The following is a 23603-nucleotide window of genomic DNA, read 5'->3' on the forward strand; positions in this document are numbered from 1 at the left end:
CTTTCTGAGGGTGAGGGGCTTGGGTTAAGTCTTAAAGGACAAATCAGGATTATCTGGGTTCACACTCAAGGGTGAGGGAGCATGGTAGGTATAGAGACCAGGTGGCATCATAGAGCCCTCATTTACTGTGGAGGATCTGCTAGATGTGAAGCTGCATGAAAGTCTTTCCATGTGCCTAGGGGTGAGGCAGGAACCAGATCAGGAGGATCTCTGCGGGCGTGTTTATAGTCTGTACGTTAACTTCAAAGCTCTTAGCAGCCACGGGGGGTTTAACCAAGGTGTGGCACTACTGGATTTGCCCTCTGGAAAGATCACTCTTAAAACAAGGGTGACAAATTAAAAGGATAATGGGTTACAGACAAGGAGACCTGTTGGAGGCTGTTGGGAAGCAGAAATCTGGCAAGAAGGGCCTGAATTTAGTTCCATGATGGGATGGAGAGCACGAGTACCACCCTTCAGCCTGGGCATGAGGGATGCCTGCCATGGTCCAGCACTTTCCAGGCCTTTCTCTGGTTATGCCTCTTTCCACTGGAAGAAGAGTCAGTGGGACCAAGGCAACAAACTCTTCAGAGACCCACACATCCCTTTCTAGATCATTCTCTGGATACTTGCACCCCAGAATTAACTGCCCAAATAATCTGAGACTACTTTTAGAAACTGTGCGAACCTCCTTCTGAGACCCATTCTCTGGAGGCTGATTATGCCATCCGTGCTTACAGCATTAGGCCCGAGAGTAGGTGACGGGGCAGATGTTTGCAGGAGGTACGAATGAGACTTAACACGTCAGCAAGGGTGTCCACCCACGTGAGTCCAACAGAGAAGGTGGGATGGGCCTGGGGTCTGGCTCTTCCCACACGACCACATCCTGGGATGGCATTGCAAGCAGCCAGAGATTTCTAAATTACATCCTGGCCTTCCAGGTTGTTATGAAGGTATATTTGTCAAGTTGGGAGTATAGAAGATATTTCACTTAAAAGTTTCCTGCTTGATTCATAACTTTATTTTTTAATTGTATTTCTTTTTAACATCTGGTATGTGGGCCTCCAATTGTATTCTTACCCCAGGGCCTGGAAATGTTTGGGACAGGCCTTGAGAGGAGGAAATGGACTGAGAAAGAGTTTAAGAGGTTGGGGCGCCTTGGTGGCTCAGTGGTTTAAGCCGCTGCCTTCGGCTCAGGTCATGACCTCAGGGTCCTGGGATCGAGTCCCGCATCGGGCTCTCTGCTCAGCAGGGAGCCTGCTTCCCTCTCACTCTCTCTGCCTGCCTCTCTGCCTACTTGTGATCTCTCTCTGTCAAATAAAATTAAAAAAAAAAAAAAAAATCTAAAAAAAAAGAGTTTAAGAGGTTGACTGGCCAGCACCAGGAGGCCAGTTGGATACCGTAGATCGCACAGGTTTCTGACCCAAGGACCTCTGACTTTTCTGAGAACAGATTTTGTACTTGGGAGGGGAAAAGGGTGGGTCCGCCATCTAATAATAGGACTCTCAGGAGACAGCTGTGTCAAGCCGTAGGGGACCACCAGAGGGTGTCTCAGGGACAGAGTTGGAACTTGAGTAATGGGGCGCAAGGCAGGTGGGTTGCAGGGGACAAGTGATAGAGGGAGAGCGCTTTACTGTTGCCCAATGTGATCCATATTACTTCGGCTTCCAGATAGAAGACATGGAAATTAGCCTGCCCAACATGCACTACTTTAACATAGACATGTCCAAAATGGGACTGATCAACAAGGAAGAGGTAAGAGAACTTTAAAAATATTTAAAGTACCTCCACCCTCCTGCCCCCACACTCTTACTTGTCTTTATAAATTTGGGATGATAACATCACCAAGCAAAACTCTTCACAGCTGTTGCTTTTGGAGTATTTATAGTTGCCACTGATTAAAGTCCTCTTAGACTCCAGGCCTTTCTGTACCTGAGGCTGGAGTACCCTAGAAGTGGATGAGTGATTGTGGAGGAGGGCTGGAGGCTGCAGGGAGTAAAAGCAAAGCAAAGCACAGAGTGTGCCAGAGGAGACAGCTCTGAGATCTGCTTCTCCGAAAAGTGCCACCCAAGGTCACAGCTTCATTATTTTTCCATGATGAGGTGACGAGGAGGAGAAGAAAAAGATTCTATTTTCATTTGCCTTCAACGTCTTTAACTTTGGATTCAGTTGTCAACTTCAGTAGCATATAAACAGAAAATGTCCACAGAAAAATGAGTGTTTGTGTTTCCAATGGCAATTCTAGAAAGTGAGATGAGGAAGTGCACTTTTTGAAAGGAAACCTTGTTTTGGGAAAACCACTTATGTGGAGTTGTTTGAAGCCACGACAGAAGGTTAAACCACGTGGGAATGTCTGACTCGACAGCCTGACGTGGTGGGGTCTTGGAAATTAGAACTGCCCTTCCCCTCTCGAACCACTTGCAGAATGGTAGGATCTCTCTGTTTGATGCATCCTCTCACGGACTTCTAGAATTTGAAAAACATCATCTTGGTGGCTTGTTTTACTGTGTAGGTGAGGAGGGAGGGGCCATCTATTAACGTGGCTCCGAGGCCATAGAATTCTGGGCCTGCTCACCTAGGAGTCTTCTTCTTAGCCACATTCCTCTGAACAGTCCCCTTGTGTCTGTTCTGCAGATGATATTACTGGGTTCCGTGGGGGCTCTGCACCACCACGTCTGTAGGTGGGGTTTGGGGAACAGCCCTGGGAAGAGAAGTCATGCTTAGATGCCTGGCATAGCTGCTCGAGAACTCTGTGTGGCAGAGGAGAGCAACCTTGACCCCCAGGTACAGTTCACCTAGCTGAGCAGGGAGGCAGCGTTGTTGACTGCGATGGAAGGAAAGCATGGTGATTACCAGAACCCCACTAATTAGAATAAAAAGACTTTTAAAACAATTACCTTCTAAAAAGCACAAGAGGGACCTGAAAGTAATCCTGGCCATGTCCACCAAAGCTAAAACAAAGGACCCCAAACAGAAAGGGTCAAGTGTCATGAATGGGACAGTGCTCAGCCCAGGAATCTAGAAGAGAAGGGAGGTCTCCTCAGGGCCCCCAGACACCACTGGCCTGCACCGATCCCAGCTCAAAGACCTGTTGCCAACTTGCCGGTTGTGTCTCTCTATCCAAGAAGTCAGACTGGCAGCTTCCTCAGCTCCCACCTGAAGAACGGGCAGGGACCCCAAGGCAGGAAGCCCAGCTCCTTCAGGCCAGGGCTCTGCGTGAAGGAACCTGAGAGGCTGGACAAGTTGTCCTGGGTCCGTGTTTGCAGTTTGGAGCTGGCCAGAGCTGCTCTCGGGCCCCCACCCAGCACGTGGCTACAAAGCGAAGGCAACACACGAAAAGCAGGGAGTTAGGACACACCGACAACGGCAGAGGAGTGACAAATGACAGGGTGGGAAGACAGAACTCTAAACTCACAGCTTTCTGGAGCCATTTAGTATTGGGCTAACAGCCCCAAGGACCTCAAATGTTCCTGAGGGCATGACAGTATTTTAGCATTGGACAATGACTAATGCTCAAAGTGAATCATCAAGCAAAGGCCAAATTATGTTCAGAACATTCTATTGAAAAAACAGGGATATATAATGCCTTTGAGAAACATTCATAGCCCAATGATTAACATTTTTCAAAAGCTTTTCTAGAAAAGTTTTCTACAAAATTTTCTAGAAAATAAGACATTGCTATACTTGAAATAACTGTATGACTGTAGGGCATATACATTTTCCTGTTTATCGAGTTGTGGTTTTTATTGTTGATTCACAGAAAAAAGGAGAGGTCTATTGTAATGCCTCTGAAGTTACCATGTGGTTTTTCTACAGGTCTTGCTACCCGTAGACAATCCATATGGCAGAATTACCGGGACGGTCAAGAGGAAGCTGGCTTCGAAGCTGTGACATTGTAGCCACCTCTCAACTGAGGAATCCTTCAGCCTCTTGTGATGCTGGAAATCATAGCATGTAGCCATGCCAATTTTCAAACTGGAGTGTTGATTTATAGTGTTAATTTTCCTCCTGTAGGAAAGAATTCTTCTACAACTAGCTCAGCAAGGTGTTTTGTGATTAATAATTACAATACACTTGGTGGATACAGTTTACTTCACAAATGTTAAGCCATATGAGAATAATCATAAATCAATATTTCCTCTTGGTTTTCTTGTGCCTTCCTATCTTAGAGAAGTTTTAGAATCGATGTACTAAGAAAACAATAATGAATTAATGGATGTGTCTTATCAATTACTCTGTGCACAAATTTAAGAGTAAGCATTGTTTTCAACCTACTGATGCTAACACTTTGCTCTGGGCAATGCAGAAAATGTAATGATGAAATCATATTTGGAAACTATCACCATCATGGCTTCAATGAGACTGAAGTATTTGAATTTCTAAGAATGTTCCAGTGTATATATCACTGGGAGTTTATTTCTACTCTTAAAGTACTTTTGTAATCCTAATGGATTGGTTTTAGGACTTTTACAACTCTTTGAGAATATTTAGTAGACACTGAAAAAAAGTACAACTTGTTTTTTTTTGAATAATGTATCACTTTGGGAAAAAGAGCACATTTAATAAACGCTAAGTCACACACCAAACAATGAATATCCACAGAGAAAGAAGACGAGAGACTCTCTATAAAAATATCAGCGATGGTGTTGCCTGGGTGGCTCAGTTGGTTGAGAGGCCAGCTCTTGGTTTCAGCTCCGGTCATGGTTTGGGGTCTGAGATTGAGTCCTGCATCAGCTTCCGTGCTTGATGGGAGTGTGCTTCCGTATTCTCTCTCCCTCTGCCCCTCCCCCTTGTTCCCTTGTTCTCTCTCTCACTCACTCACTCTCTCTCACTATCAAATAAATAAATACGTCTTTAAAAAAATATCAGCGATGATGATTTCTAGATGGTGGGATTAGGAGTGATTTTTCTTTTTTCTTTTTTTTACCACGTACTTTTCTGGATCTCCCAGATATAATAATCAGAGAAATAAATGTAATTAATGATTTAAAGGTATATACAGATTTGTCTGGTGATTATATCAGTTGACTAATACTACTATTGTATATAGATATGTACCATAAAGCTTCATAAACTGTGATTTTAGAAGCCCCTGATGAAAACCTGTCCACATGAACATTCTAGATAACCTTCCTCCATTTAAAAAAATCTCCATTTATCAAGTTTTTAAAATCTCCATTTTCTATAATGGTTACATATGAGTACTTAGCATTGTTTGAGAACTCTGCTTCAGTCCCCGTTTCTAGTATTGTGACTTAAGCTAGCACAGCATAGTGTTTCATTTAAAAAAAAAACTCACTTCACTCCTGGATCCACCTCTTACTAGTTCTACGACAAGCATCCTCATCCGTAAATTAGAGGTGAGAATAGAATCTCAGAGGTTTTTTTGAGGATAAAACAGGTTAATGTCTATAAAGTGCTGTGATTTGTATTTATGCCCAATACACAGAAATTTCTATATGTGTTTATTAAATGATGTTAATGTTAAATATTTGCCTTCTTTTCATGTGCTGTTAGACCCAAGTAGGAATGGTGATTGGACTTTGTGAGGGAGATGATGGGAAGTCTGAGAGCAGTGAGCCGAAGACGCTGGAGGCCATGCACAGGCTCCTGCCTGCTGGGAAAGAACATGAGATAAGAAGGAAGAAATAATTTGATAAGGAAGGTTTCGTGCCACATTGAATACTCATGTTACAAAATGTGCTTACAGCCTGTCACTTGCATGGCCAAATAGCTGGTACATTTCATTCCTCTGCTGATTTGATGACCCAGTTCGAAGAGCAATTTAGAGTTTAACATGATTTTTTTCTAAAACAAACAGCAAACAAAAAACGCAATCAGGCCCTTCTTACTAGATATTATATTGGTCATGTAAGTTTTAGAAACACTGTAGTTGCTTCAGAGAAGAAATCCATATTAGAGCAGAATCCTTAGAAACTGGGGCCCATTGTGTACTCACATGCATTTTGTTTCTCCTGAGCTCTTAAAACATTTATCGTAATGGACCACACATGAACTATTGGATGTTATGTCCCAGGTGCGGGGCTGGAAAGCCTGACTTCTGTGAAATTTTCAAGGACCAGATTCCTATTTTGGGAAGAATGTTTTCTTGTGGTTAAAATTGTAAACTACGTGCTGAAAACCAGGCTGGGGGTTTCACCTGGTTTTATAAGTTCTGTGAACTGTAAACACCTGTGAGTTCATTTGTATCAAAACATTTGGTAATTTCGTTATAGAGGGCTACAGGGACTTTGTTCCAATTTTTCTGGGCCCCTGACTTGCTATATAGCACGCTCCCTGCCTTTTCCCCGTTCCTCCCCCAACCCTGTGTGAAGTACGTCCGGGGCATAAGGCAGGTGACCCCAGCCCATTTTCTGGGAAGCAGTTTGCAAGGCCCTCAAGGGAGCAGTTGTCATTCGGGGGCTTGCGGTTTTGGAGGCAAAATTCTAAGACTTGGCTGAAATCCTCTAAATTTCATCTAACTTTTCACAGAAACCGGCTCAGAAAATGTGTTCCATTCTTTCTCCTTTTTAGAGTCAGACTTAAGTTCATACTATTCTTCACCTTTCAGTAACCTGCTTTTTCTCCTTTTGTTCTCCATATAATAGAAACCACTCTTTGGAAATAGTGTTTTTCTTGTTTGTTATTGAAACAGACTTTACCTTTTTCAACCACACGCGAGATTTAACTACAGAAATCAGAACGTCTCTCTAACCTCCCAGCTCTCTTGTCCAGAAAGAACTTTTTTTTTTTTTTTTTCCTCTCTCTCTTCAGACTTGGGACAGACTGGGCTTTGCCTTTTGTAGTCTCCTTTGCAAAGCCTTTTAACTTCTGCTTCCTCGCCTGCATTTCAAGAGGAAACCAAGGCTTCTTTCTAAAGACATGGATTTCAAGCCTTCTGACTTACTGGGTTCTTCCTGCTTCCAAATATTAGAGACTTACTCTCTTTGTGTTTTTCATAGTCTTTGTTCTCATTTCTCTCAGAGCTCAACTGCTTTTTGTTCTTCCAATGGCCCAGACTCTCTCAGGAATTCTGTTAAGTTTTTGGATTCTATGGCTATCCTAGTGAGAAAGAATGGCTAGGGACCTTCCTCCCAGCAAAAACGCTCATTCCAGCCTCTACAGGTTTACAACATCCATCACGGAAGTAGTTTACTCTCAATCCTTAAAGTGTGAAGAATTCCATTGGAAATCTGTCGCATAAGGAATGTGTTCAACCAAACCTGGAAGAAAGGCACACTGATTTCTTTATATAAGAAAGGGAAATAAGTGTTTTCAAACACTAATGAGGTACTATACCTTGGCTAATTGAATTTAAATTAAAAAAATAATTAAAAAAAAAAACCCAGACAACTTCATTTGGGTTTTGTGGGTATACCCTGGAGAAACTGTAGGTTCAGTTCTATACCACTGTAATAAAACAAATTTTGCCAAATAAGTAAGTAAATAAATAAAGTGAAGGACCCCAGGTATATTTGCTTCTTGAGGCTGCTCTAAAAAAGTAACACAAGCTTGTTGGTAGATAACAACAGAAATGTATTCCTTCATTGTTCTGGAGGCCAGAAGTCCAAAGTCATGGTGTTGATAGGATTGTGCCTGCTTTAAAGGTGTAGAGGGGATTCTGTCCTTGGTCTTACAGCTTCTGGTACTTTCTTCAGTTTCTTGGCTTGTGGCTGTACCACTCCGGCCTCCCATGGTCACATTGCCTCTTCTGCCATCTCCTCTTGGATTTAGGGCCCAACCAAATAACTAACCCAAGGTGGTTTCTTTATCTCAAGATCCTTAACGGTATCTACAAAGACCTTTTCCCCACATAAGGTCACAATTACAGGTTCCAAAAAATAAGGCAGGAACATAGGATTTGGCAGGGAGGGGTACAACTCAACCCAGAACAGTGAGTCAGGGGACAGCAAGCTTCTTGAGGGCAGCTCTTCTAGTGCCTATTGGATCTTCAGCTGCACATAGGCTACTGTTTCCTTCATATCTGGGGGACAGTCACATCCCCCGTTCAGCCTGATCAGCTGTCACATGGATGTCTGTAAAAGGGCGAAGAGCATGGACTTTGGATCTACATTATGCAAAGTTTCAGATTGGGCTTCTACAGTTTCTAGCTGTGCGACCTTGGGCACGTAACGCTAAACTTTAGTTCTATAGTTTTGAAATGAGTATAATAATAATAACTACCTTACAGAGTAACTGAGGATTAGCTGAGATAACGCATGCAGGGGTTAAAATATTTTTGGTTGTGAGTGTCTTCAACTGGAAGGACATATTGTTTACTTAAACAGTTCAGAGATAGGTTGTCTCAGGATTGATCCGGCCACTCAGGGATAGCTTCATGGTCTCCGGCTCATTCCATCCTCTGCTCTGCTATCCTGATAGTGTGTTAATGTTTCCCCTGGGCTCACAAAATGGCTAGTAAAGCTGCTGTTACAGATGGTGTGCGTCACCCAAATCTCCCTTGGGACCAAAGTACTCAGATGTCAGAAGTATTGGTCTCTGCAGGCTTATCATTGGGTCCTTCTGCAGGAATTGCCCTTGGCTAAAAGAAGCTGCCTCACCCCAATTTATACCCAGTCTTTGGGAGCAGCTCACATCCACTGCTGGTCAGTGTAAGAGATATAAAGTCTCGACCTTTTTGCCTCATTTGGGACAACTCTGCAGGGACACTCCAGTCCCAGAGCTCCTAACTGCCTGAGGTCGTTGTTGAAACTGTGTCATAACCCAACTTCTCCCTCTGCCTAGTCCTGCTTCCTTCGCTGCTCACAGGCATTGTTCCAGAGAATGATCCTTAATAAACCTGCGTGAAAATCTTGGGGTCTCACTGTACCTCTCTTAGGGAAGCCAACCTGTGGATCTAGGAGTGTGTCTAGGAAGGAGGCTCTAAAATGGGGTTGTGGGAGCTGAACTGCCCACTGTCCAGCTGGCGATGAGCTCCTGGAATGTTGTAATTCCGTGATTGTTAAAACTATCACCTGAGGTGAATTGGGATGGGATACTGGAGGAAAGGAACACTCTGGTAGTGGCAATATCTTGGATGCTTGAGGGATTGGGGGTAATAATTATTATAAGGATGATGGAATTTTTTAAAGTATTGCTAGGAACCATTAATACATTAAGAAAGACAAGGGGGGTGCCTGGGTAGCTCAGTGGGTTAAAGCCTCTGCTTTCAGCTCAGGTCATGGTCCCAGGGTCCTGGGATCCAGCCCCGCATCAGGCTCTCTGCTCGGCAGGGAGCCTGCTCCCGCCCCCTCTCTCTCTGCCTGCCTCTCTGCCTATTTGTGATCTCTGTCTGTCAAATAAATAAATAAAGTCTTAAAAAAAAGACAATGAAAAGATGAGGATTAATAACAAACATAACGCAAAACATGAAAGCAAGAGGACCTCCTTGGTAACATATAAAAAAAACCTACAGCCAGATGATAGAAAAAAAAAAATTAGGATCCGGTCTAGGACTTAATTATAAGAAGAACAGAGGTCCAAGGAAGATTGATTTTTCAGTTCTGAGAGGCCAACACACCAAGGTCAGGCTCCTGATTGATGCACCTGAAACCCTGAATTCCCAGATTTCCCTGAATTCTCTGGGCCTGCAGAAGTAGATTACTCTTTCCTGTTAAAATCTAACACTGCCGCCCTTGCTTGAAGGCAGTGCAAAGCCTCTGCATGTCTCTTTTTACCTTCCCTTCAGGCTACCAGACCTATAAATAGGGTCAAGTTACATCATACCCCAGCCAGAGACATGCCTTGGACTGCTAAGGGAGGAAGGCGCCTACAGGCCCAAAGAGTGGCAAAGATACACACAATATGTATGAGAGTGGAAGGATTATACATGGGACTGGATCCTGAGGGTTTTGGACAAAACCTATGAGATTTTAATTCATTTTTTAAAGATTTTATTTATTTGAGAGAGGGAGAGCCCCAGTTGGGGGAAGGGAAGAGGGAGCGGGAGAAGCAGACTCCCCGCTGAGTGGGGATTGATTCCAGGACCCTGGGATCATGACCTGAGCCAAAGGCAGATGTTTAACTGACTGAGCCACCCAGGTGCCCCCCTCCTATTAGATTTTTAAATCAAGAAGGAAGAATAGAAGCACTTTCCATTCACATAGGATGGCCCACTGTATACATTTATGGTCTTGCCCTAGGACTACATTAATCTCCTACTTTTTGTATCTGGGATCTAGACCATCTGGACACTCCGCAGAACATCACATTCGTTTGTTATACCCATGATATCACGTTAATGGAACTGGAAAAGCAAGAAGTGGTGCTTGTACTTTAGCGAACGGTGGAGCCCGCCATGTTAGTGAAGTTTTTAGGTCTAGGACAGGGGTTGGAAAAATCTATCTTATCATCTGTTTTTGTAAATAAATTTTATTGGAACACAGCCATTTGCTTATGTATTGTTTATGTGCAGAGTAGTTGTAATAGAGACTATTTGGCCCACAAAGCATACAATATTTAATCTCTGGCCTAAATAGGAAAAGTTTCATGACCTCTGATCTAGGGTGTTCCAGGATATCTCTTCAAAAGGGCACATTATTGCACCTCAAACTTTCTACCACTAAGAAGAACGCACAGTGCCTGGTAGTCTTTCTATGTTTTGGAGGCATCACATTTCACTGGGATATTCTAAGGGGAATATTGGTCCAATCCATTTACTGGGTGACAAAGTCTTTCAGTTTTGTGTGTGGCCCAAAGCAGGTCCAGGCTGGGTGCAAACATTCCTGATGCTTCAGCCATATGAATCAGTAGGCATGATGCTATTTAGAAATGCACCTGACTGAGGAAGATGTTGTATGGGGTTTATAGAAAGCTCCAGTATGAAAGTTACAACATTGACACTGACTCCTAGAGTTCTGGCTCATGCTGTCTATAGCCAAGAATTATTCACTATTTGATAAATAGCTTCTGGTGTGTTATTGAATCTTGGTAAAGACAAATGTCTCTTATGGGACATAGAGGGAATTTGTGGCCAGAGCTATTCATCATGAGCTGGTTTCTACCAAACACACTAGGTATTACAGTTTGGTGAGACCAGCAGCAATCCACTGTAAGATGGAAATGATAGATCTGGAATCAGGCACAAGTAGGGCTAGAGGACACAAGAAAGTTATGAAGCTCCAGACCTTCATGTCATCCACCAGTGTTTCTCCAACACCTCTCACACTTATGGTCATAAAAAGAGGGTGGCTGTTATGACAGCATTGAAGGTAAATACTCTCAGTGAATAAAACTTTCGGAAATGCACCAAAGCGTCATCTAAGAAAGACAAGTGTGGAAAGAAAAGGGGTCCTAGGTAAGAATATATATAAATTCATGGGCAAATAGCTTGGTTGGTCAGGCTCCTGGGAAGAAAAAGATTGGCAGTTTGGGAAGAAGGGAGAGATCTGTGAATGGATCTATTATGTATTAGTCAGCTTTTTATTCCCTGTGTCTTGTGATATTTTGACATGTTGTGGTCCTTACAGACCTAGTGAGATATTGACCCTGCCAGAGGTAGGTAATTCCTAAAGATAGGAAAGTTACTTAGGAGCATTCCTCTCCTGTCTGATCCAACCACCTCCCTTATCTAATCCACACACCAAGCAAATATTTCTTCTGTCTTAAGTCAACCCAGGGCTAGAAGCCAGACAACTGGAGAAGAGACAGCCCCTATGCCCCAAAGCCTGACAGAATTATTCAAACCAGCCAATCCTAAGCCCTTTCCTGGTTTGCCTTTCCCGTGGAAACCTCAATAAAGGTTCTGTTCTAGGCCTTCTCTTTGCCCCTGCTTTTGCTTTCTGACCAAAAGCAGATGCTTCCCCTATGGTCCTGCATGGTATGGTATGTCTCCTTTTCTCAGGAAATGTAAGCAATAAATTCTTCCTTCAATGCTTTGACTTACCATTTTGTCACTGAGGGATCTTTATAAATTAAGACCTGGGCAAAAATCACTGTGGGAATGAACATTAAATGTGAGGATCTTTGTATTGCATAATGTCTATCAAAGAGTACCAATCATGGAAGAGGCACTGACCAATAAAGTAGACAGAATGACTTGACCAGTTCATGTCAGTCAGCCTTTGTCACTGGCAGTCCCAATGCTGACATAATGAGCTCATGAATAGAGTAGCCATGACAGCAGAGAATGAGGCCATACATGGGCCCCAAAGCATGAGATTCTACTTTCTATTACTGATCACAACTGTTGCTCACAAACAACCAACTTTCCAGCAGTAGAGACCAAAATCAAGTGAGAACTTGTTATGGCACTGATCCTTGAGAACACTAATCAGCTACTTGGCAATGAGTTGTATACATTGGACCCCTTTCACTCCGAAAGGGACAATGCCTTATCTTAACTAGAATTGATACATATTTTGAGTATGGCTTTGCTTTTCCTGCCTACAGGGACTCACTTGGCAGCACTATCCAGGGGCTTACACAATCCTGCACAAGATTATTCAGATCGAGGGACCATGAGACCTACTTTAATATAAAGGAGATAGGACAGTCTGTAACTGACCTTATGATCCTCTAGTCCTATCAAGTACTGTACCATCTGGAAGCTGCTGACTTGGAATGGTCTTTTGAAGTTACAGCTGAGGTGCTAGCTTGGAGATGATACTATGTGATGATGGGGCACCATCCCCCAGGATGTGGTATATACACTAAATACTTTACTCTTATGTGGTGCTATGTCCTTAGAAGGTAGAACACGTGGATCTGTTAACCAAAGGGTAAAAATACGAGTGGCCCCACTCACCATCATTCCCAGTGACCCAGATGGGAAATGTGTGCTTTCTCATCCCCTCGGCTCTAGGCTGTGATTGTGTAGAGGTCCTATTCCTAGACAGAGGATACTTCCACCGAGGACACAGTGAGAACAATTTTAACTTAAAGCTATAGGTTTGTACAACACGCAAACTTGACAATTCTCAAGAGAAACAGCTCTTCCCAGTCCACTACATAGCCAAGAGAGAATCAATCAGACTGAAAACTTAGAACATTTATGAAGGGGGAAAGAAACTGTAGGACAGGACAGTATTGTGAGTTTTCACTAAATGGTGGAGAGAGCAATGACACGTCTAACTCAAATTGTTTGATTCCTAGAAAACCATAGAAATTGCTGAAATAAACTTCTACCTGGACTTGCTTATTTTACATAGGCAATTGAACCAACGGAAGTTAAGAGACTTGTACAGGGTCTTACAGGTAAGTCAAGTAGAGGATCTGGGATTAGAACCCAGGTCTGCTGACACCTAGTCCAGTGTTCTCTTCCCCCTCCAATGTGGATTCACAGCTTCAGTGTTTTCCTTTTTAACTCCGTGTGGGTTAAGCCAATGTTACTCTGCATTCTACATGCACACCATACAGAAGGCTGAGGAATAACCTATAGACATTAGGGTGGCTGGGAGAAGTCACTTTGGCATTAAAAATTCATTACAAAGTCTGCCCAAATAGATAAACAGACTGATGTCAACCTAATTGGCTCAAATTAATGAATGCAGATCTACTTAGATTTTTAAATTAAAAAAAATTTTTTTTTGATGTTTGTTATTGACCACACATGTCTTCATTAAAATCACAGAGGTCTCCCTTTCATTAGTCTCATAAAACCATTTTGAATGTCACTGAATGTTCATTTTGGATTAGGGATGAGATATATTTAGAATTCACCAAATGCCTCAAACTAACTTCTCTAGACCTTTGGGGACCAATAAAAACTTAGATGCATTTTGCTCAGCACATTTCCCTTAACTCAGCATAACATTTTTTCATGGAGCTTAAATAATGCAATTTTTTTTATGTGCCCTCATCAAGATAAAGTATCTAGAACCACCCTAAATCCAAGAACCTGAGAAAGTAATTGTTTTTATCTTTTAGAAATTTTAGAATGCATCAAATAAACAGTAATTGGTTTGAGCATATGTTTGTTAATTCTGCGACTGGTTTGGCCTTGAAAAATGGAGTGAGACCATAGTAATAAAATCATACTTTAATGCCTTTTTCCTGTTATACTAATGACTGTACTATGTACTCTCATTAAATTCTCCATCAATCTTGAGACTGGTATTATGGAAGGCTTACTATCTTCCCCACAGTATCCACCCTCCTATCTGTTTATCTGAATACGCAGCTGTCTGAAACAAACACTACAGCTCCCAATCTCCCCTGCAGCTAGGTATGGCCAAATGACTATGCTCTTGTCCAGGAAACACAAGTAGAAGTGCCGTATGCAACTTCTGACAAGAGGTATCCTTCTTTCCTTCTTGGCTAGAATACAGTTGTGATAAAGGACATTTAAGCAGCCATCTTGGAGCACACAGGAAGCTCTGTGTTGAAGATGGTGGAGGAAAACACTGGGGCCCAATGACTGTGGAGTGGCTATCCCAACCCTGATCTGCTTACCTTCAGACCTCATCCACACAGTAGGGAAATCCTACTTGCCTAAGTCTTTGTTACCTACATTTTCAACTGAAACTAATCTTAAATGATACACTTGAGCTGTCCTATCCTGAGATGTGCTGTAAGTGTCAAATATACAGTGACTTTTGAAGACATAACTTAGAAAGATTGTAAAGTATATCAGTAATTTTGGTATTGATCAGGTATGGAAAGGGTAATATTTTGGGTTTAGCAGATTATTTAATTTTCGTGTTTTTTTTTACTTTTAAAAATGTGACTACTAGAAAATTTTAAATGACACATTTAAAGTCATATTTATTATATACTATATATTTATTTTATACATATATGTATATATGACATTATATATTTATTGGACAGTGCCAGGCAAGTGTTGCTCTATGCTGTCCCTATCTCCGCACTAGAGAATAGGTGAGGACCCTGAGGCCAAGAAAGTTATACACCTACCCGGGTTCCCATGTCTGGTAAATGATGAGGCTGTGGATCTACGTGGAGATTTATGTGGAGCAGCCCGAGTGCTCCCACCCACTATAGCAGAGTGTATCTCAACTGGGGTCATTGGGTTCTGGTGTAGGAGGGAGAACACTGTCCCAAACACTACTTCTTATTTGTTTATATGTATGTGTGCATGTATTTATTTATATTTTAATTCCATTGTAGTTAACATCCTGGGCCAAAAACTAATTCTTAAAGGCAGGAACTGCTAGTTGCTTGAAGGTTTTACTGAGTTTCTCTCAAAATATGTTTATCATCTGACGAGTTTTACAGTTTTATTTTCAAATTGTATATTTCTCCGCATGTAAAAATAGAGTGTAGTCCATTGAAAAAGGAAATGGAACACAATTTACTGAAAGAATCTGTTATCTTTAATTTAGAAAGAAGACATTTAACTTGCAAATGTTGCCATAGATGTCTCTGCCCCACGGATGACAGAACTGGAGAAACTTGTGGAAGATATCTCCTTGGTTGCTCTACCTGACTCTTCTGGAAGCTTAAGGCCTCAAAGTTCTGTGATCTCAAAGGCTTAGATGAGAGCGCATTCTATCTTGCTCCCTTATTTTGTTATTTGTAGATCTTGCTTCCCCAGGCCATGGCCTGCCCTACAGGTAACAAGTACCTGCAGTGTTACTGACACCTCTTTCCTAACCTCTGTTATGGTAAATGTGGTAGCTCTGCCCAGACACTTATTCTGTGGAAGTGGAGCACATGTTCTATTTGGAGATTGGCTGACATCCCCAGCATTCCTGATGTCTCCCTAAAGATAATAGTAGACAGGAACACTCTGCCTACCTGAGGTACAGAAACATCAGCCTAGCTTCCTACTTGTGGGTAGCCAAAGACGCCTCTTGCTTTTACTCACAGGGTCCTACATTATTCTGCCCCAGTGCTAGGCTGGACATAACTTCTTTCTTGAGGTTCACAAAGATATAACACAGCTACAGTCACCAAATAACCTAAGATGTGATCGTTTTAATCTCTTTCTCTCTGTGTAGAACTGCCAAGACTGGCCAGAAATGGTACCCAGACTATTTAATTGCCTATGGAGCTGCAGCATGAAACTAACGAGCTGCTCATTAGTGTACCCGTTGCTTTCTCTTTCCTTCCTGTGGCTTCTGCTCCTGGTTGAGAAGCAGAATTATCAAGTTTTCTCCAAAGAAGCATATCTGTCCTACAGCAGTCAGCTCTCTGAACATTTAATTTCATCTTCCAAATCATTACAGAAAACACTTAATGGCTCTGTGCCCAGACCTGACCCCGGCAGATCCCATTTGCAATGACCGTCAAAAGGCAGATGGATCACCACCAGTAAGTACTCTTTGCATTTGGCTTCCAAATAGAGGAGTGGTTGGGTAACTGAGGGTCATTAGACTTTTCCAAATTAAATTCCTTCTAAGATCTATTTCTCTAATGCAACGGAAGGACAGTATGTCCCCCTGACTGTGGATGCTAAGCTTAGAGGGACGGAAACCACACTCACGTAGGGTATTTATTGAGAACAAGGAGACGGCCACCAACTTCTCTCTGAATATGAAGATCATTCATATTCGTCATGTCCATTAAGTATCAAAAATGAGCTCAAATCTGCTGCACATTCTGATGCACTATGCCACCTTATTTTCTTTTCAACTAAATCTGCTGATAAGTGCTAGTTCCTGAATTAACTTACGCTAAGGAGGCTCTATGTATGGTCCTTGCCCTCCATCAGCAGCCTAAATTTCACATACCTTATAGTGACAATGTAAAAGAGTGCATTGCTGGCTGCAAGGTATTAGGGAATTAAAAAGATTATAATAAATCGGAACTTTCAGCCTCACCTAGAAGAATGCAAATGTAGTCGTAAGAACACGCACATACTGCACTGGCCGAAGAAAATATGTCAGCTTAGATTCCACTAAAAGAGACCAGTTTGTGACCTCGCCTTCAAATCAATTCATTACACATCCTTTGTAGAGTCTGAATCCAAGGCTCAAACATGGGGTGGGGAAGAGAGGTGGAGTGGCAATTTTTTTTTTTTTTAAATCCCTCACGATTTTGATATCCTGTCTGCTCCTCCAGTTGAGAATAATCAAATTCAACATTAAACAATTCTCACATGAAATATATTGGCATCAAGGTGTGCTCATTCCCACTTATGCTTATGAGGTGCTTCCTCATGTCTGTGGGTATTTGCTACTAGCTGCAGGCCCAGATCACAGGAATAGAAACCTGGTGTGATTGGAAAGGACTCAGACATTTCTGGTTTTAGGGCTGTTTGGAGACAAGAGGCTGCCTACCTGCTGAATTTCAAGTACTTCTAGCCTCTTGTTTTGATAACACTTCCTTTCCCCTGAATTGGGGGTGGGGAGGGGCAGAAAGCACCCTCAGTTATTGCCCAGGCATTATTCTGGAGGTATGAAAGGCACAGTATCTTTAGTTTGCTAATTTTGCCTGAAAGCTGTCAACAAAGGGCTAAGAAGAAATGATTTGATTCTTTTCAGTTTGCTTTTCAATTAAGATATTTTCATTTCCTTTCCTTTTCCCTGTCCCTGACAAGCATGTATGGAGTAGCCTGGGCCTAAAGCTTAGTTGAGTCAGGTTGGGGTTAGCGAACAAGGCTTCTGGTAGTTGTGAGAGGTGACGGGATAAAAGCATCCAGGGGCTGAAGGGAGTATAAGCCCAAGTTCAAAACTAGAGAAAAATACAACTAAAAACATACTTTCAGCAATATTTGCTCCAAGTATTCAATGGCCAGCTGATAGTGGTGACAGGACATTGTCCTCTAATATCTCTTCTCCCTTATGTGTAGAATAATGGGACTTTTGTTAGTTGGACCCATGGGCTCTAAGGAAAAGAATATTTCAAGCCTCTTTTACAGCTTCAGTGTGGCAATGTGATTGAATTCTGGACAAGATATAAGGGGAAGTATGTGCAATTTCTTGGAAGAGTCTTTAGAGGGAGGAGGTATGTTCCTTTCCTCTTTCTTTTTCCTGCTGGAAAGATTAGAAGTCAAGTGGTGATGGCGAGAGCTAAAGCAGCCATCTTGGGCCATGAAAGGATTCTGAGAATAAGTAGCATGCATGATGGAGCAAAAGGGTAGGAGAAATCCCTAACATCAGGGAGGGCCATGCCATCTCTGGTCCCCCTGGATGTTTTACATGAAGACACCTTTCTGTCTTGTTTACATTACTTGGCAGGGTGGGGGTGAAGGCAGGGAGGCGGTTTTAGATTATAGCCATGTTTTTCCAGACTTATATATAAAGTATCAGGTGCATGAGCAGAAGTGATGTGGAGACATTCTCATGCTATCCCTTAGAGGCAGAGAAGGGTCACACATCATCACTATTTCACCTGTGGGAAAGTCTTTCAGAGGGGTGAATTCAGTTCTTCATCCCATCTTCCTTCTGTTGTATCCCATGTTCCTTCTCTCTGGCCCGCATCACCAGCAGGTACACTTCTCACTTTTTATCAGTACTCCTCCCCACAGTACATAACTATATTCTGCCTTTTAGTTTTGTATGATCTGTAGACTGTGAGAACATGGGGATGGAAAATGTCTCTTTTGTAACCCCTTCTCCCACTTATCATGCAAAATAAAGCATTACTTAAATTTCAGACACTCCATACACTACATAATTGAATTAATTTGGAATGCATTTTTCAACTCCACTCATTACACCATTTCCTGTTTTGTTTTGTTTTGTTTTTTCACTCTCATCTTCAGATTTTCTGTTCTTTAGAGAAATTATCTTCACAGGAGACTGGATTATAACACTCTCTAAAATAGTGGCTCTTCACTTGAGGAAGGGGAAGACAGAAGAACTTCGGGGAGTCCATCAACTCTGCAAAGTTTTATATGTGGGAATATGAGCTTTTGCCTGGAGGAAAAGTACATAGCTTTCACCAAAATTTCCAGAAATTCATGACCCTCCACTAGCGTACAAAAAAAAGAAGAAGAAGGAGAAGGAGGAGGGGGAGGAGGGGGAGGAGGGGGAGAAAGAAAAAGAAGGAGAAGAAGAAGAATTATTATTCTTTGGCTAAAATGATACCTAAAATTGGTTTTTGGATGGGGCAAGAGAAGGAACAAGGCCTACTTGGACAATGCAGTTTATAAAGAAGATAAGCCCATAAATAGATCAAAATGTTTTATATATCTAAAGTTGTTGTTGTTGTTGTTTTGTTTTTTTTTAGGCTTAACTTTCTTTCCATGGTGTTGAAGAATAACCTTAATCCTTAAACCCAGCTGAAGAGGCGACCAAGCAGAAAAGATCAAACAGACACTGGCAATAAACTGAAGCAATGCTTTATTGCAATCACAAAGCACCAATTCAACAAGGCATTGACACACAGAGATTTGAAACAAATGTCTCTTTGAACAGAGATGTAGCAAGCTCACTTTTTTCAAGTTCTTAAAAACAAGTACTCAAACCAAGAATCAAACAAAGCATCAGAGCAATTAAAAAAATATTACACCATCATGAAGGAATATATATAAAAATATTCTGTACTAATAACAAGGCTTTTTGATCTATAACTCTCAGCAAATTCCTTCAGAAACAAATCAGTATAAATACAAACCATAAAGTGAAAAAATTCTTTCTTCTTCGGAAACAGAGCCAATTTGAAAGTAAATCTATGCAGAAAATATCATTATCCCCTGTGAAAAAAGCTGAATATGGATGGTGATCCCCAAGACACAACAGAGTTTCTCTTTTCAGAGGTTCTGCTCCTGCAGGGGCCATGATGCACATTCCTCTCAAACATCCCAGTACATCCCAGTGAAACCTTAATAAGGTCAAGTGAAGGACCCTCTATAAAAGAGGGTGTCGGCAATTCCATCCAAATAACACAAACTCTAAGGAGCAGAGGGATTCAATGGAGACAGCATCTCTCTCTCTTTTCTCCCCTTCCCTAAGTTTTCTGGTCTTTCATCTCTATACATCTGTAACCAGAAGATCATTCCATTCAACACTTTTTCAAGGATTTTGGGAAAGCAATCTGAATTTGGTGGGGAGGGATGTCCAACCATGTCAAAGATAACTCTCTTTGACAAGCTCCACCAGGAAAACCATGCTGTCCACAAGTCATCCTTGCTCCTCCTGGCTGAGTTCAGGTCAGCCGATGGATTGCCTAGTCTATCCCATAGGATAACGTTTCATTTGACTGAAATTCTTTACATATACACATGTATGTATTCTGTTTACAAAGTTTCATCACATGAAACTAAATTATATCATTATGTATTTTTTGAGGTCTAAGACCCCAATTTGACTGTACTATGAAGAGTTGTTCTTTAGATGCTTTGTCTGCAGAGGTTTTACATGATACTCGTAGATTTTCAGAGCAGGCCCCAGTTTTAACTGAAGTCCCGTCAACACATCATTTCTTGTCATCAATAGCAAGGATTTTCCATCAATTTCCTAAAATGGAAGAAGACGGTAAAACCAACACTGAGTCCAAAAGCTCAAGGATAATGAAGAACAAAAAAAGTTCAAAGGAAAAAGACATACTGATTGTCCTCAAGCTAAAAACATTACTTTTTCACTTGGGTCAAATGGAAAAAATGGGCTCCTCTATTTTTATGTTCCATCTTTCACTTTTATTTTGGATTAAATAAATCCACAGCTGATCTTGTTTTCAAGATCACATCCCTAAAGTCACATCTTTAAAAAAATGATGGCAGGCTTGGCACATATATCTGTAAGGGTCAGAGATATTGTTTCTGAAAGAAATAATGACCCTTTCCATTTATAAAATGTATTGAAGTTTGTGCAAAATTTCTGTGTACTTAACTCCTAAAACAACTCTATAAATTAGGATAGGCAGGTATTTTCAGATTTACAGGCAAACCTGTAAAATCAGATTTTACAGGCAAACCAAGGACCAAGGCAAGAAGTTAACATGCCTAAGATCAAGAAGTTAGGCAAGGAAAACAGAGGATTGGAAATCATCTGTCTAAAACCAAAGCTGATGTTCTTTCCGTAATGCCTTAGTATTTCTCTTGACACTTGGAATTAATATGTGTAGTGTAGGTGAACCAATGTGGTCATAGATGACTAGGTTTTCCAGAATCTTGCCAATTACAACATGGGCAGTGGAAAAATGATTCACTCTCTGTGAACTTCTTTCCTGTCCTTTAAAAGAAGAACCATCCTGTCTCAACCCGAAAATCAACCTATCATACTTCCTCTCAGTGGATCCACAAGATTCAGGTAGTGAAGGTAGTGATGGGCAGGGCTCTGCCCCTGCTCTCTCAGAGTCCACTTCCCACCCTTCAGGTAACCAACCAGAGTTCCCTGGAGACCACAAAGATTTTGGGGTAAAATATAAACAGGCTTTTCATGAAAGGGGTATGGATCCCAAATACAGAAAGTAGTTTGGAACATCTAGAAAGGGATCACTGAGATGCTTGCTGAATACCACCTTATTTTTATTATTTTTTATTGTGGGACAAGTGAGCTGGCTCTTAGGGGGCCTGGGCTCAAGAGATGGACCAGCTGCACGTGTTCAGTAAGCATCGACTTGTCTGTATGGACATATGTCTGTACCCATCTCCCCACTGATGGACAGATAAGGGGACAGGGGTGTAATTGCAGCTACACAAAACTGTGACTCCCTCCTACACTGACCCCAAGAAGGCCATTCTTCCAAACTCCCTTGTGTTTTGCCAGGCTATAAAGAAAATGTGCTTTGTATGTCTCCGTGTGTGGAGAAACACCACTGGGCTCACGGGCTGAAGAAACACCCACTTTGGGATGCCTGGGTGACTCAGTCAGTTGAGTGTCTGCCTTTGGCTTGGGTCATGATTCCAGGGTTCTGGGATTGAGTTCCGGGGGGGCTCCCTGCTCAGCCAGGAGCCTGCTTCTCCCTCTGCCTCCTGTTCCCCTTGCTTGTGCCCTCTTTCTCTTTCTGTTACATAAATAAGTGAAAATCTTGGAAGGAAGGAAGGGAGGAAGAAAGAAAGAGAGAAAGAGAGAAAGAAAGAAATACCCACTTTGTGACTTTAGGTAAATCCCTTCCTCCTCTGTCTCCTCGGTTGGTAATGTGGGGATTTTGGGGTTTCTGACAGGATTCCATGAGATATGACTTACACAAATGCTTTCTGAGCTATGAGTTATATAATCACTTATTGTTCCTCAACAGGCCCATGGTCCTCATGTCATTTGTCAACCACCTACCATGAACCAGAGCAGAAGGGCAAGGAATTACTTCTGCTTTTTGGTGTTTTTGAACTCTGGAAACCTTTATTTTGCTGACAAATAGAAAAAAAAAGTCTCACATTAATTTGTGAGAGACAACTATTCAAAAACATGGTGCATAAAAAAGCAGTTAGTTGACAGGGCAGACTGGAAAATTATTTAAGGACAGAGGATTTGACTTTCCAAATCTACAATATTTTCTTCTCCTTACACAGCTAGTAAGCCCAAAGACTGCCCATCAGTAAAAGCTGTAAGGAAGAGAATTGGCAGAGGAGCTTATGACATGCGGAAACCACTCTAGCAGTTCTGAAGGCACTATGAGGTCACAGGAATCTGAATCACAGGTCCCTTCAAAGCTCCCATCTATCTTAGATTGACTGAGATGAAGATGTACTCACTTGTAGTGCTTTAAAAACAGCAAAGCCCTTCCTGCTCTCCTTCTTTCCTTTGTTGTTGTTTGCTCATACTTAACTTCCTACATATTTTAAATGGGCATCAGGAAGAGACGACACTGCTTTCATTTATACACAACAAGAAAACTTCCTTGACTAACCAAATTTTTTTTTTTTAATCTTTGCTGGCAAAAAAGTCCTTCTACAACTCAGCATTTCTGTCAAAAGCCAAGTTGTCTGTGAAAAATGCTGAAATTTGGATTTTATTTAAGACAAAATGGAAAATCAAGTTTCATCTCCAATTTGATTTTCCCTTTATTCAGTAGCCATACTGCAGTTCACCTCACACTAGGGCTGGTAAAAGAAAGCTCCATCTGGAAATCCTCATTTTAAAAACTGGAAATGAATATAACTCATACATACAACAAAACATTCCTCTTTGGTCATGACTTTAGCAGCTCAGATGAATGGCAGTAGCATAAAACATGATGGAAATGTGAGCTTCCAGGTCAAACAAACTGCAGTCTGAACCCTGTCTCCCCACAACTTATTGTGTGAGCCTGCACAAAGGACCTGAATTTCCCACGCCTCAGTTTCCTCACTTGCAAAATGAAAATAAACCCCTGAAGGATTCTACAGATTAGAAATGATTCATTCACGTAAGGCACCTAGTACAGTGCCTGACAGACAGGAGGTTCTCAATGACTAGTAAGCAGCAAGAACAGGATGTGTTCCAATTCCAAATCCATCTACTGCTTCCTCTCTGGAAATGTGCTCCCTGCCTGAATGCCACCCTTTGCCAGAGGGATGTAGGCGTATTCCTGTTCAAGTTCAGAGAATTCGGTGAGATTAAAAAAGCTCAAGACTACATCAAAAATTTGTCTCATAAAAGCTGCAAACACAGAAAAGTTCCTTGATTAAGGAAGCGAATCATTTGTTACATAACTTCTATAAAAGATTGAGATGCAAATGAAATCCAAATTTTGCCAGTCAGCATGGTGTACTAGAATGAGCATGAGACTGGGAAATGGAAGACAGAGTTTCTGACGTAGACTCCATCAGTAATTTTCCACAAGTAACCACTCCTCTGTACCCCAGTCTGTTTATTAGCATATATGAAGGGGTTGGAAGGTGACCAGATCCAGTT

General features: G+C 41.7%; 2 protein-coding genes across 8 annotated transcripts in view; one reads left to right on the forward strand and one right to left on the reverse strand.

The window, feature by feature from the left end:
* LOC123954983 (uricase) overlaps positions 1–4477 on the forward strand; it is a 32789-nt gene extending 28312 nt beyond the window's left edge. The window contains exons 7-8 of the mRNA XM_046026493.1: positions 1651–1734; positions 3796–4477. Of these exons, the coding sequence (XP_045882449.1) occupies positions 1651–1734; positions 3796–3870 (159 nt within the window). The 3' untranslated portion in view covers positions 3871–4477. The remainder of the gene's footprint in view (positions 1–1650; positions 1735–3795) is intronic.
* A 119-nt stretch (positions 4478–4596) lies between these two features.
* Positions 4597–23603, reverse strand: part of SAMD13 (sterile alpha motif domain containing 13) — a 56564-nt gene continuing 37557 nt past the window's right edge. For 5 of the 7 annotated variants that reach the window (XM_046026537.1, XM_046026507.1, XM_046026562.1 and 2 more), the window contains one exon: positions 19153–20285. In XM_046026537.1, the coding sequence (XP_045882493.1) occupies positions 20142–20285 (144 nt within the window). In that variant the 3' untranslated portion in view covers positions 19153–20141. Of the gene's footprint in view, positions 5597–19152; positions 20286–23603 lie in introns of those variants that run through there. The other 2 variants (XM_046026553.1, XM_046026545.1) reach the window with 2 other exon arrangements.

The sequence above is a fragment of the Meles meles genome, chromosome 1 (genome assembly GCF_922984935.1).
Source record: "Meles meles chromosome 1, mMelMel3.1 paternal haplotype, whole genome shotgun sequence".
Classification (NCBI taxonomy): Eukaryota; Metazoa; Chordata; class Mammalia; order Carnivora; family Mustelidae; genus Meles; species Meles meles.